We start from the raw sequence: 13805 nt of genomic DNA, 5'->3' as shown, positions 1-13805 counted from the left end.
TTGTGTACTTTTCTGTATGTATGTGTGTTTTTATCTTGTTCTGAGTATTGCTTAAGGAACTGTATTAAAACAGGTGAGTTATCAGGTGAAGAATTTGACTACTTTAATAGTAAGAAAGGATAAGTAACTAGTTTGAGATTTCTTATTCATCACTATTTTTCAACTACTGTGCAAATATTGCCCAAAATAAGGAGATCAGGACACAGTACCTTCTAACCAATTTTCATAATGACACTAAGAATGGTAAACCTTGTACATAATACAGGACTGACTAGAATCCAGAATGTGGCATCAATAGGTAGATTTTCTGAATAGTCATTGTCTAGGAAGACAAACTTGGCAGAGTACATTAAATACCTTCTGATTTTAATTTTCTATATTTTAGTGATTGCCTTCATAATTGTATTCATTTCAAACTTCCTCTAGAATAAATTGATGAAAATAATTTTCACTCTCAAACTAGAAGTATGATATAGGCATATTGAAATAGCACTGGAACCTTTTGAATATCTTGTAATAGAAGATATAATATAAAATTTATTATAACACACTGAAAGAGATTTTGATAGAGAGTATTTACATTTATTGGAAAAAGATTTGGGGTATTGTGAGATTTTAAAAACAGTAATATTTAATAAGCAATATTAAATTCCATTCTTAAGAAGATTTTTCAAAATAAGTATTTGCATATTCAATGGAATGAAAACTCCAAATGTAGGACTTCACCAGTTTGTTCTATAGCCCCAGGTCAGAGGCAGGCTTGACACACAGTAGGAGCTTAGTAACTACTATTAACTATTGAATGAATCCAAATATAAAACAAACCCTGCCACACATTCTGAGGGCTTGTTTTGTTGAGTCCCTTTGCACTTCATTAGATTTTGAGATATTACAGATTTATAAGGGCCATACTTTATTTTGAAGAGAAATAACTGGAATACGTACTGGCATGGGGAAAAATCATAGTACGAAGTCAGATGATATGAGTTCAAGTTCTGGTTCTGTTCTCTTATTAGCTATGTGACCTTGGCCTGCTTTCACAACCATTCTCTAGAACATAGTGATCTCCTTCAAAAAATGTGGATGAAAATACCTCCTCTTTCCCATTTCCTTATGCTCAAATGATACGACAGACAAAAAAAGTGAACTGAACAGTAGTGAACAAATATTGGTCAGACTTTGTGTAAGAGGCCCAAACGTATTTTTCAATTTCATAATAAATTTCCTATGTATATTTCTGCCTTTGTTTACTGTATTGTCAAAATCCCTTATCTCTAAATTAACTAAAAACACTTTGCATTGGGAATATTTGTTCCCTCCCAAAAGCATCCTGGAAGTTACCTTGAATTGGCCTACTGGATCATATATATTTATGATCATATATCAAATTTCCTTTTCCATTGTTTTTCATCCAACACCTTCTATTACTTATCACACTCTTTGTGTTGTCAATAAGTGGTTCAGCATTAAGAAGTTTGGCCATTAAGAATAGTTTCTCATCCCTCTTCAAACTCTTTGTCAACTCATTTGCTTTATAATTCATCTCATAGATCTTTAACAATAGTGACTATAACACTTTACACAAGAATTAGAGAAATTATCCATAAAAACATAAAAGGAGGTGAGAGAGAGATAATGATGAAATCATGTGTATATAAAGAACCTTAAGTGTTGTGACTAACTACCTGCAAGTGTATGTTGTACTATGTCATTGGTATACACATCCATTCTTATAGGGAAAGAAGAAAGTCTTCATTCCTGGGCATCTCTGGGAAGGTTTGCACATAGCTAAGGTGTTTTTTTTTTTTTTTTTTTTGGAAAGAGTTCCAAGGGCAGGCCCAAAGCCTAATAATTCCACACCATCCAGAAGAAAAATGTGTCAACAAGTCAGTAGAATGAGAATAAGATATGAGGTCACACATAATACTGAGGAAGTTAACATAGTGTCACGGAATAGCAGAGAAAAGAACATAGACATGATTAAGAGTTTGTAGGCCAACTCTAGATCTTTAACTTGTCTACTGGGGGATGCTAGGAGGAGACAGGAAGAACTGCAGAACTACATCTGTTCAGCATCTATAACACTTCCACCTTTTTGTAAAAATTGATGTTTTACAATTGTGCTGAAGCTGAGATATTTAGATATTTAGCATCCACAGATGCTAAATGGATGGAATGGTCTCTTTGGCAAAGAAATATAACTTTTCCAATCGCCTCTTTCTAAACTCACATAGTCTGTGAAATTTGCTAAATGAAGAACTATTAAGAATATTATCACAAAAGCATCTGCTTTGGCAAGAATTCTTCTAAGTCTATAGAAAATGAAGCTTCACATACAAAATATAATGAATGGTAAACTTAGCAATCTGTTACTGTGTCTATTTGCTTTTAAAAAATTATTAATATACTATATTATACACGCCAGATCTGGTTTGAGGAAATAGATTTTTATCTACTTTGAAATTTTCATTAAGAAAAATATGTCTAAAACATATCCTTAGTCAAAAATAATAAGATTTTTGCCTTTATCCTATGTAATTCTTCAACATACTTGCTTTGGCATACTACAAATAATAAATGAGAGTCCTTAATAGACAGGCTCCTTGATATTTTCATTTTCCATTTTCAGCATGCAGTTAATTATCAGGATATAGTAAATGTTTAATAAATACTAATTGAATGACCAAAATGTATAACTTGTGTATGTGTGTGTATTTAGGCAACGAAACATAAATATCATAATAAATTCCCTTGCAGTGCATAGTATACAGATATATAGTACATATATTCACATGTAAATGTAAGTATAAATAAATGTACATATATTCACATGGATATTCATTTTCAACATGTTGAACATTCCAAGTAGGAAGATAATGGATAATTGAGACCTTAAAAACTAAAGTTTTTAAGTTGGCCAGCCTTAAAGATCTAGTGAGAGGTTTTTAGAGAGACAGATCTAGTGAGAGGTTTTTAGAGAGACAGATCTAGTGAGAGGTTTTTAGAGAGATGTTTTAGTGCTCTAGTAGGTCATGACCTTTGAAGACTGACTTTTTGCACTAACATATTTGCCAAGATTACTTTATGCTTGGAATTTAATCCTTCCTGGGGTTTTCTACTACAGAAAGAGGAGCTAGGAAACTTTTTAAATGCAAATCGCCCAAAGACCAGGTCATTTTTGTCGGAAATCCTTCTCACCATCCCCTGGATGACAGAGGCCCACTGTTGAAACCTTTGTCCTCTGCAAGCTGGTAGAAAACGCTGTTGATTCTTGGTCATTTCCTTCAGAGGATTTAGCAAGAGAATTTCCTTCAATCAGTTCATCACTGTGAAAATAAACTGAGGTATAGAGACTCGCCCAAGAGCTCAAAGCAAGTAAATAAATGTTTTAGTTTAAGTGCATCCGGAATAACAAGCATTCTTAGACCTTGTACTTGTCCCATTGTCCTATTCTTAGGCCAACGTTTGCAAACAGCAGAGAAAACAATTGTAGATTGAGGGTTGAGGGAGAAGGGTTGGAGATGGTCATTAGCAAATCCCTGGGCCTGGTGATCACCTGCTTTCCTGGATCAAAACAGTGAAACAATCTATTCATAAGCACATCAAGGACCAGTGGGCCACTGTTTAAAGAGCCAGCTGTGCAGAATATGCTCCACAGTGGCCTTGAAACAGCTGCAGCTGCATTAAGGAGGGCGGGGGTGGGGGTAGAGGCGGAGCGGTAGTGGTGGAAGAGTAAGCTATAAGGAAGGTTGCAAAGACCCCGCCACGCCACCCCTCGGCAAGCCGGGAAGCATTTTTGCAGTAAGTGCATTGGACTGAGCCACCTTTTGAACCTATCCGAAAGTGTAAAAGCACATTGTAGGCCCCAGATGGATGCAGTGACTGGAAACCTTCAGTTGGCTGGTGCCCGGGAAGCTGGGCTGGCAGCTACATAGTCACAGCTGGGCGTATTGAATTGGCGCTATCAGAAAGTACACAGAGTAGAGCAGACTCTGCTGTTGTAGCAAAGCATGACCGAGCAAAGTCCGTGGTAAACAAGCTTCCCAGTAGCTGCCTCCAGACGCACGCCCCCTGCGTGCTTCTAAACCCCGCGCTTCCCACGCTCACGGTACTGTGCTCCGCAGCCCTTGATGGCCTCTCTCTGGCCCCATTCTCTGATCACCCTATCTTTCCACCCGGGCCCGCACCCCGGCGGCTGGATCATCGCACTCACCATCTCTTGCCTGAGGAGGTGAAGCTTGGTTTCCAGCCTTTCCAGGGCGCTGGAGTGGCTACGTCGTGGGGAGCCAGAGGTTGGGGAGGACGAAGAGGAGGATGTTAAGGAGGGAGGGAAGCTGCAGCAGCTGCTGCTGCTACTGCAGCAACCACCGCCGCCGCCGCTGCAGCTCCCCGCGCAGGGGTCTCTGTCCCTTTCCCCGGGAACCGGCTCCTCCCCGCGGAGCGAGCGCACTAGGCTCTCGGGTACTTTGCGTCCCAGCTTTAGCTCGATGTCTCTGAGGTCTGGCAGCGGGCCCTCTTCCATGACTTCTCGAGAACGGTGATAATGGTGCTAAAAGACAGCGGATGAGAGCCAGCCACGGCCTCAAAGCCTGCGCAAGATCAGTGAACTCCTCTCGGCGCCCGGGTCTCTATTCTCCGCGGACCGAGGGCACGGTCCGCTCCATGACCGCCAAGGCAGTGCTAACCCTGAAATCCGCACTGGACGCGGCGGGTCGCAGCCGCAGTTCCCTGGTTTGCGACTCCTCCGACACTTCCTAAGGTTATGGAGATCGCCTCATTCTCTTCCTTTCTGGCCACCCTGCTGCAGAGTTGAGTTAATTGATATTGCAGAGAGGGAGGAAAAGCAGGTACTAGAGACCAAAAGAAATGAGAAGGAAACGAAATCTGTTTTAGCGTTATGGAGAAAAAAATTCACATTATGAAACTGTCCGTTCGCATCCCTGCGCCGTTCACCGAGTGCCCATCTGGCCCCACGCGACACAAAATAATGATGTGGCCACGCTCCTAGATCGTTTCATTTTCCAGCCATATGTCTCCTAGCTTTCGGGATATCCTGGATTGTCAGAAATAATCTCTGGTCATTGAAAGAGGAAGTCGATCAGTCGTTTCTTTCCGCAGCATGAACGCTTTAAAAAGGAGATAGTTGGTTTAGCAGGACTTTGACGACTCCCTGGATGCTGCAGAAATGTCCTCTTCTCATTTAGGGTGTTTGATCCAAGTCATTGTGTTCCTCTGAGCCTCGAAACTTTAAACTCCACTGGCAGGTGGACCAAACTAGGGCCAACCCTTGTACCATATATCGCAGATTAGAAGAGCAACAAGTTTTCTCAACCTGCCTGGTAGGAGCAGAGCTTCAACATTTTGTACTGTACTTGGGAGAACCCGTATTAGAGAATTAGGTATTCAATTTTCCCAGCCAAAACTTCTGATAGCTACAACTTTTAAAATAATTTTTGAATATTAGAAGCAGAAGAATAACTTTGGTGTTACTTTCCATTCCCAGTTTCCTAAAATCAAACATTATTTAACTTTAGAAGCCTTTCCTAATCATTTTACACTAATCAGAAAAATGAAGAGATTTAACTAACCGTTCAAAGAAAAATGTACAGTCCAAAATAATTTTCTTCCTACAATTACCGGATATCATCACAACTAAAGTGAAAAATTAAATATTCAGAATAATTCCACTGAGATAGCAGTGAAATTTTTAAGGGGGAGCTGTTGCTGAGGTACTTTTCTATAATTATGGAAGAAAAACATTGAGCTTAGCTAGCGAAAAAAGTTGTCTTCTGTAATTTTTCAACCACTTGGGGGAAACTCCAAGTGCACCAAATTTAAAGATACTTCTATTAAGTAAATTATTATAAACAAAACAGGATTGATTCCACATTGGGTTTGTGACAATGATCTTCAAGTATAAGATACTATTTTCAATCTATTAAAATACAAATTTTGTTTCTTTTTTATTGAAATATTCCAAAGTTTAGGCCCCTCTATTTCTGGGACAAGTGTTTGTGTTCTTGGTTCCTCTAGCCCTCCATTTCTAGAGATGTTACACTGATGTAACATCTAGAGATGTCACACTCAGATGTTACACTGGTAAGAACATTGGAAGATGCATCCCTGGGTTTGGTTTTAATCAGTCTTCATTTAGGAAACCTTCTAAAGAGAGAAAACAGGGCTCCTGAATGATAAGGTCATGGCAGGGGGAGAGTTGCTGAATTCTCTTGTCAATACAGCAGAAATTTGTATGTTATTTTTTTCTCTTAAAAAGAAATGAAGGAAATAGTTGTAAGTTAGGTGGTCCATTTCAAAGTTAGAACCACCATTTATGGAATCAAAGGAGAAAAAGACTAAATATCAACTCACTGATAAAACTACATGTTTTGTTCTATATTTGGAAAACCACAAGTTCATAGCATAAGAATTGCAGTGTGACATGTAATTATGGAGGGCTTGCATTTCAGTCAAGAACAGGTTTTTTTTTTTCTTAATTATAAATCCTTATGAAATTTGACATAAGGAATATTACAGATATAATATTTAGCTTAAATTTAGTCAATAAAACTTTTTTTGTTAAATCATCATTGATATAAAATAATGACTACCTCTTTTGCTATGAGTCATAGACACTACAATGAATATTTGCTGCTAAATATTACTCAAAAATGTAAGATTTTTTCTTCCTTTTCAAGTAAGTGAACAGAAAAAAACTCCAAGTAGTAAAAGTGTGGTATATATGTAAATTAACATTTTGTTCTAATGAAATATAGAAGCAGCATAAACTTAAAATCTTAGTTATGTTAAGCATTTAAAAGTTTCTGTTTAATGCTTTATTATATTTTAATTCAAAATAGAGATATTTTGAATGCTAGTTTAGCTAATTTTTAGAATATATTAGAATCACAGAACTTTCACTAGGCCTATAATTCATTTGAGTTAACTCTGTCATATAGTTTAATCTGAGGACATTTCTTACCCAAAATATTTGAAAACAAGGTCTTTTTACCTTTTGGTCTTGAACAATTTTTTTTTTTGTTAGTTTGTTTTCTGGATTCAGCCATGAGAAAATGTGTGACAGTCTATACCAGTGGTAGTTGACCTGCTATGTTAATTACACATCTTGGTTTGGAAAACTAGTTGGCAAGATCCTGTAGCAATGGGTCCAGGATGCGGACTCGGTTAGGAATGAGGTCAGCAACAAGTGAAAAAGGGAACACAGGAAGAACAGGTAAAGGTAGAGAGGAAAACCTCTTGAGCCCTCTTAGCAGCACTCCCTGGCTATTCCTACCTGTCATACACCACATCTATTGCTATCTATCCATATCCATCTGCAACACACCAAAGCCAGGGTGTTTCCCTAGGCCTAATATATTTAAAAGCAAAATGATAAAATTATCCATTGTACATTGTATTTGTGATACATTTAATATTTTATTGTATGTTTCCTTTTGAGACTGCCTTAAGTATGAGCTAGATTTGCCTATTTTCTTATTTAAAATGCAATAGCTATGTAAAAATGAATGGTAAACTATGGAGAACTTTAGGAGACTGTTTATTATCCAGTTGGATTGTGTTCACAGAGAAGGAAAGGGAGCCTCTTCCTTATTTTGTATGTATATATATAAAACCCAATGGTTAATTAAATAGTGATATTGTTGGACTCAGATGACACGTTTTGAAAGAATGCCTCAGTCACAACAGACTGAGGTGATGTATGCTTCACACATTCCACACTTGGAACACTTCCGGGTATGAGACACAGGACTTAGCAAAATTAGACTCAGTGAGACTTGGTGTAGGATGGGTAACACCACTCCTTAATCTGCTGATGACATTGTGGTTAAAAGAAGAAAGGCCTTCCCCTTCTCTCTGGCACTGGTTGAAAGTCTGCAGCATTCCCAACTATTGCTGGCACAGAGTTTGAGGACAAAGGCAGTCTCTAACCTGAGATTCCACTCCTCACAGTGAAGAAGAATATTAAGCAGCCAACTGCCTCAAATTACCCTTGAGAATCTTAGGAAGTAACCATTTAATGGATATTCCATTCTTAAATCTTTATTGGAACAGAACTGCTGTTCCTATAAATATTATTGTTCAGCTTATAGGTGTCACAAGGAAAATGTCATAGCAAAGGGTAAGAATGTTGACTTTACCCTTATATGGTGGAATTGCATATCAGCCAGCATTACTGTGGTTTTACCTGCCATGTTTATGAAGTCATCTGATTCACCTATGATTTTGTAGCTGCTTGGGTCTGTTTTACTTAGTGATATCATCTAATTTATCACCAGTTTGAACAAGTTGTACATATTTACACCACATCTATTGCTATCTACCCCTATCTATCTATCTATCTATCTTTTGTACATCCAAAATATCTCTGTTTAAGAAGCACAGAGCCTTTACATAGTGCTTTAATTGAAATCTAATTAATATTTATAATCAGAGCTAACTACTTCCCTGAGAGATTTAGTAGACAATACTAAAAGTAGGTCACCAGCATCTAAGTCTCCCTTATCCCCTTTTCACAATCCCTGTCAAATCTCTTGGCCATCATTATTTGTAATAGAGTGCATTATTTGCTTTGTCTTATTTTCCAGAGCTCTGAATTCCTACTGAAAAGTTCAACGTAAAGCCCAGAAAGAGATATCTTCAGTTATCTTGGCCAGGTCCTTTGTAGCCAACCCAGCTTGGTAATAGAATGGACTTTATTGTTTATTTCAGTGCCATCTGGGTAAATGTTTGCAACTAGCTTCCTGAAAATACAAAAACAATTGATTTGTAGCTTTGAAAATTTTTATCATGTAAATATTTATACCATGACTGACATGGAGCTGCCAATGTGAACTGGGAAAAGATGGGCAGTAGTATAGCATTACATAGTGCTTTCACCACACAGATAAAATGGATGTAAATAAACTAATACTAATAAATTATTGATGTAAATAAATATGCTCAAGAACATAGAGTAGTGAAATATAGTCAAATAATTAGAAAGCAGTGATGAATTTTGATAGTTTATTACCTTTTAGTTTACCTAGTTTAAAGCTTGTACAATGTAATTTTAAAAATCATGTTTCTGAGTAGCATGTAACAGTTATTTCCTGCAAACTAATTTGGACTGGATCCCACACACCCCTGTTCCATAAAGTCATTGGAGGATGGTTATTCATTATGACTAAGAACAAATAAAAACTGAAAGCCAGAAAAAGTAGTGCAGTTTTAAATCTGGGGGTCGAGCAAATCCAAACTTGGGGAAAGGAGTCCTAAATTCAGAAGGCGGTACGATTAGGAGACTCGTGAAATTGTGTGTGTTAGTTTCCTATGGTTGCCATAACAACGTACCACAAACTGAATAGCTTAAACCAATAGTAATTTATTGTGTTATAGTTCCAAAGAAGAGAAATCGAAAATCAAGGTGTTGGCAGTCCCATTTCACCTTCAAAGCTTCTAGGGGAGGTTCCTTCCTTGCATCTTCCAGCTTCTGATAAGCCAAGGCATTCCCTGTCTTGTGAGAGAGTAACTCCAATCACTGCCTCTGTCTTCACAAGGCTCTATTCCCTCTGCACCTACATTCAAATTTGTGTCTTCTTATTAGGATGCCATATTGAATTATGGGCCCACGCTACTCCAGTAGGTTTTAACATAGCAAGTTTTAATTACAATGACATCATCCCCAAATCAGATAACATTCTGAGGTACCATAAGGTTAGGACTTCAAATCTTTATGAGGGACACATTTCAACCCATTACATTTTGAAATAATACTGGGTCTTGGAGGTATGCTTTGCACACAAGGCTGTAAATAATGCAGAAGAACTGGAATCTTCCCTTTTCCTGATCCTTTTCCTTATGGGAGACATACAGAGATAAACTAGAAAGCTTAAAACTACAGGGTAGAATGGATGACAAACTTTTTTCTAATCAGGAAAATGTATTAAAAATGACAAACTAGGGCTGAGTTGTAGCTTAGCATGTGTGAGATCTTGGGTTCAATCCCCAGTACCACAAAAACAAGAGAATAAAAATGACAGACTAGTTTACCTTATTATTTACAATCATCATATTAGCTTTTTTTGAAAGTATACTTTTTAAGCTAGAAAACTAATTACAGATATACCCTTATTTTGCAATCCAGTACCATTGTTGCAGATATAATTTATATAATCCATTTTTGATGTCCTTCACCAAATACATTGGTGATGTCTAAAATTGAATTTGAGTTGAGCTTCTGCAATACATAGTATAACCATTCAAATAAGCATAAAATACCAAAGAAATATTGTATTTTATGTCCTTAGAGCCTATCCTATGCATTTAATTTCCAAAAGACTTGACAGATTTTTAGTACAGTATTAATTTTTTAAAATACAATATGGAAGCTGAGTGATTGGAATTGTAACCCCATTGAGGGCAGAGAAGAGCAATGTTGAACACTCCCAAGAGGATGGTGTCTACAAAATCTAGAGAGAACTATATTTCACTACACATTTGGTCTATGAATGTGACACATACTATAGAGTTTACCGCCCAATGTCCTGTCTTCATGATCAATGCCCATTTCCAGCAATGTCTTATGAATATCTCATTCCTGGCTATGATTTTACACTTCTGGCTTCTCTTTATCTCAGTGATGTAGGATTAAAAAGACAGGTAACCGATTTTCCGAAGTCCTAGGAGGAGGAAAATGAGGATTGAAAGTTTTTATGCAGTTTTCAATTTTAAGTGAACACAGTGATTCAATGTAAAGACTCATGTGAATTAACTGATAATATTTTGGAGTTAAAATTTGGGAACTCTGTGTATTAGAATTGCAGGTTCTAGCATTAGCACTGAAGAGCATATTCTAAAGTTGAAAAGTAGCCTTCTAGAGCTATTAGTTAGCCTTGCTGTGTGTTGAGTGCATGTGTGTGTATACTTCTGATATTCTTTCAGAAGGAGGTGTGATTCAATTAGAATACTTTTATGACAATAATGGAACATATTGTGTATATGTATCTAATATAAATGAAAAGTACCATAGGTATATACTCAAAATATCTAGACACAGATAGTTACTGATCATTATATCCATTTGATGAAACAGCAAGTTTTTTTTTTTTTTTTTTTGGTACTGGGGATTGAATCCAGGGATGCTTAACCACTAAGCTGCTCCACAGCCATTTTGATTTTTTATTTTGAGACGGGTCTTACTAAGTTTCTCTGGGCCTTGCTAAGCTGCTGAGGCTGGCTTTGAAATTGTGATCCTTCTGCCTTAGCCTCCCAAGCTGCTGGGATTATAGGAGTGCATCACTATGACCAGCTCAAGAACATTTTTGAAGTAGGAAAACACTTTAAACAAGATAAGCAAAAATCACTGATTAAAAAAACATGGGAGGAACTGAAACAGTGCTACAAAGGAAGTACTATGTACTGAGCACTATTTTATTACAGATTCCTACATGTTTCTGTATCCTTTAATCTTCATAACAACCCAGAAAAACAAGTATTATTAACCCTCCTCTGATAAATTTGAAGCTCCAAGAGGTAAAATCACTCACCCAGCATTACACTGGCATCAAGTAAGGAAGGTAGGATTTGTCCCAAATTATTTTACTTCCAAACGCATGTTGCTTTTATTACATAAAGAGGGTAATAAAACAGATTCTACTGTTGAAAATTATATGAATATTTCTCTCTCTCTTTTTTTTCCTCTCTTTCTGTCTTTCATGGTGTTGAGGATTAAAACCAGGGCTTGTGCATGCTAGGCAAGCACTCTACCACTGAATTACACTTTCAACCCTGAAGATAGGTTTTTTTGAGAAGTCAAAATCATGTTATTATTTTTTATCATTTTACAGAATTCATTTGCCAAGCAAGGTAGCGCTCCAAAATATAATAGATGGGGGGAAAAGAAAAAGCAAGAAGGTGGTGAAAGCATTCATGGAAGACCCATTTTAAGTAAATCATTAAGGGATTTTCGAATGTTCTACAAAACTATTCCCATTCTTCACCTTTGATTTTATGAGCTAAGAGACCCTCATCTAGTACTGGGCCCATATTTCAGACTGAGTCATCTGTTTGGTAGTGCTCAGGTCTGAAAAGAAGTGGAAATTAATTATTAGTTTCACAAGGTGCTGGTTCTAAAGGAAATGTGTAGGTGGGGGAGCAAAGCATTCATGAAAAGGTGCTGTATGAAAGTTTGCGCAATAATTAGGGCAGGGTAGAGGAATTTGTGACCTTTTGGCCAGGAAGAATGTTCCTCACCAGTATGATGTGGCAAATGCCAAGAGCATGGCAAATTCATAGAGGGATCCAAGGCACTCTGCCATTCCTGAAGATAAAAGGCTGCTGCAAGTGCAGTCCTCACTCCCTCGGTCTCTGTATAACCTTCTTGTACCCAAACCATGTATGATAGCAGATTTAGACTGAGCCCCAGTTTTGTAATAACCTTTGGCTTTGGTAGTTCAGACACTTCAAAGTTTAAGAACATGCTAATAGCTATTTAAATTTCCTCAGGCCCTATCAGAAAGCACTTCATTTTGGTTTGGGCTTGTAAGTCAATAGTGGTATTTAAGGGGTCAATTCAGAAGATAATGATCAGAACGATTTGAGGTGCTATTATAGTATTGGTATGGTCTTAATAAAAAAAAAAGAGGGAGAGAAGGAAGATGTGAGCATCTTCAGTGGAATGATTTTGTTTCTTCTGTGGGAACTGTAGTAGTAAACTATTGTAGTTAGAGCCCAGAGTTTATTCATTTTTTTAGCATGCTATCAACTTATAAACTCCAGACAGATTCAACAAGCATTTGGGTCAGAGACTCATTAAAAGAATAGTTTAGTTGATATATAACCTGGCATTACATCATTCTGAATTGTGTATGAATAGGGATTTAAAAAAAAAGATTTGCTAGTTTGCTGGAATGTAGCCCCTATTTTATAGAACTTAAAGTTTCCTGGTGTAATATAAAACCCTTGCTTTGTATTATAGCACCATTCCTAATTATGTAAGGGAACTTTGTATAAAATAGTATATAAAGGCCAAACCATATTTGACTAACAAAGTTTGCATCACATATTATTTAAACATTCATGTTTTGAATAGTGATAGATATATGAAAACAGAAGATGCAGAAAGGAATCAGATGAAGTCATCTTTCACACTTTCATTTAATTCCCACAAGTCCAATACCAAAGATCCATCCTGCCTGTTCCTCCTGTTTCCAATGAGTTTTCCATTAAAAATTGTTTCCAGTTTCATTCACAATTGCATTTTATTTTATTCTGCTCCTGTTATGAGAATGAAGAAATAATATATAAAAACTTCAAGCTGTAAGTACTAATATGTTAGGAATCCTTCTCCTGTTCTCTTTGGCTGTGGATCTTTTAGACTTTTTCTTTATTTAATTACTTCAACCAGAATTGAGTGGTGACTTCATAGTGATTAAAGTAGATTTAACATTGTTTTCTTTTAAAAACATTAGCTGGTATTTATTATTTACTCTGTACCTCATCATATTTTCACAACAACCGTAGAAGGTAGGTCCCCTTATTGTTCCCATGTTACAAGTAGTGGCTTAGCTAACTTCAACAAAGATAAACACCCCTCTGCATGGATACAGAGTTCATGTGCTTTTTTATTATTGAACACTTTCTCTCCTTACTTAGTCAACATCCCCAGGGATCTAGTCCCTTCCTTTTACCTGGTTCCAGGACTTTGTGGATCTATACCATAACTTAGACTGCCATAGATTTTTGTCACTCAGCACTACTTCCTCTACCTTATACCTACTCAGGTCTGTGTTCTATATGCTGTTGCTGAA

The 13805-nt window shown here is 37.0% G+C and overlaps 1 protein-coding gene across 1 annotated transcript in view; it reads right to left on the bottom strand.

The window, feature by feature from the left end:
- Positions 1–5206, bottom strand: part of Lurap1l (leucine rich adaptor protein 1 like) — a 41585-nt gene extending 36379 nt beyond the window's left edge. Inside the window, exon 1 of the mRNA XM_027950677.2 lies at positions 4214–5206. Within this exon, the coding sequence (XP_027806478.2) occupies positions 4214–4522 (309 nt within the window). The 5' untranslated portion in view covers positions 4523–5206. The remainder of the gene's footprint in view (positions 1–4213) is intronic.
- Between the last annotated feature and the right edge of the window lie 8599 nt (positions 5207–13805).

The sequence above is a fragment of the Marmota flaviventris genome, chromosome 13 (genome assembly GCF_047511675.1).
Source record: "Marmota flaviventris isolate mMarFla1 chromosome 13, mMarFla1.hap1, whole genome shotgun sequence".
In the NCBI taxonomy this organism is placed as follows: Eukaryota; Metazoa; Chordata; class Mammalia; order Rodentia; family Sciuridae; genus Marmota; species Marmota flaviventris.
This window is presented reverse-complemented; position numbering and strand designations above follow the sequence as displayed.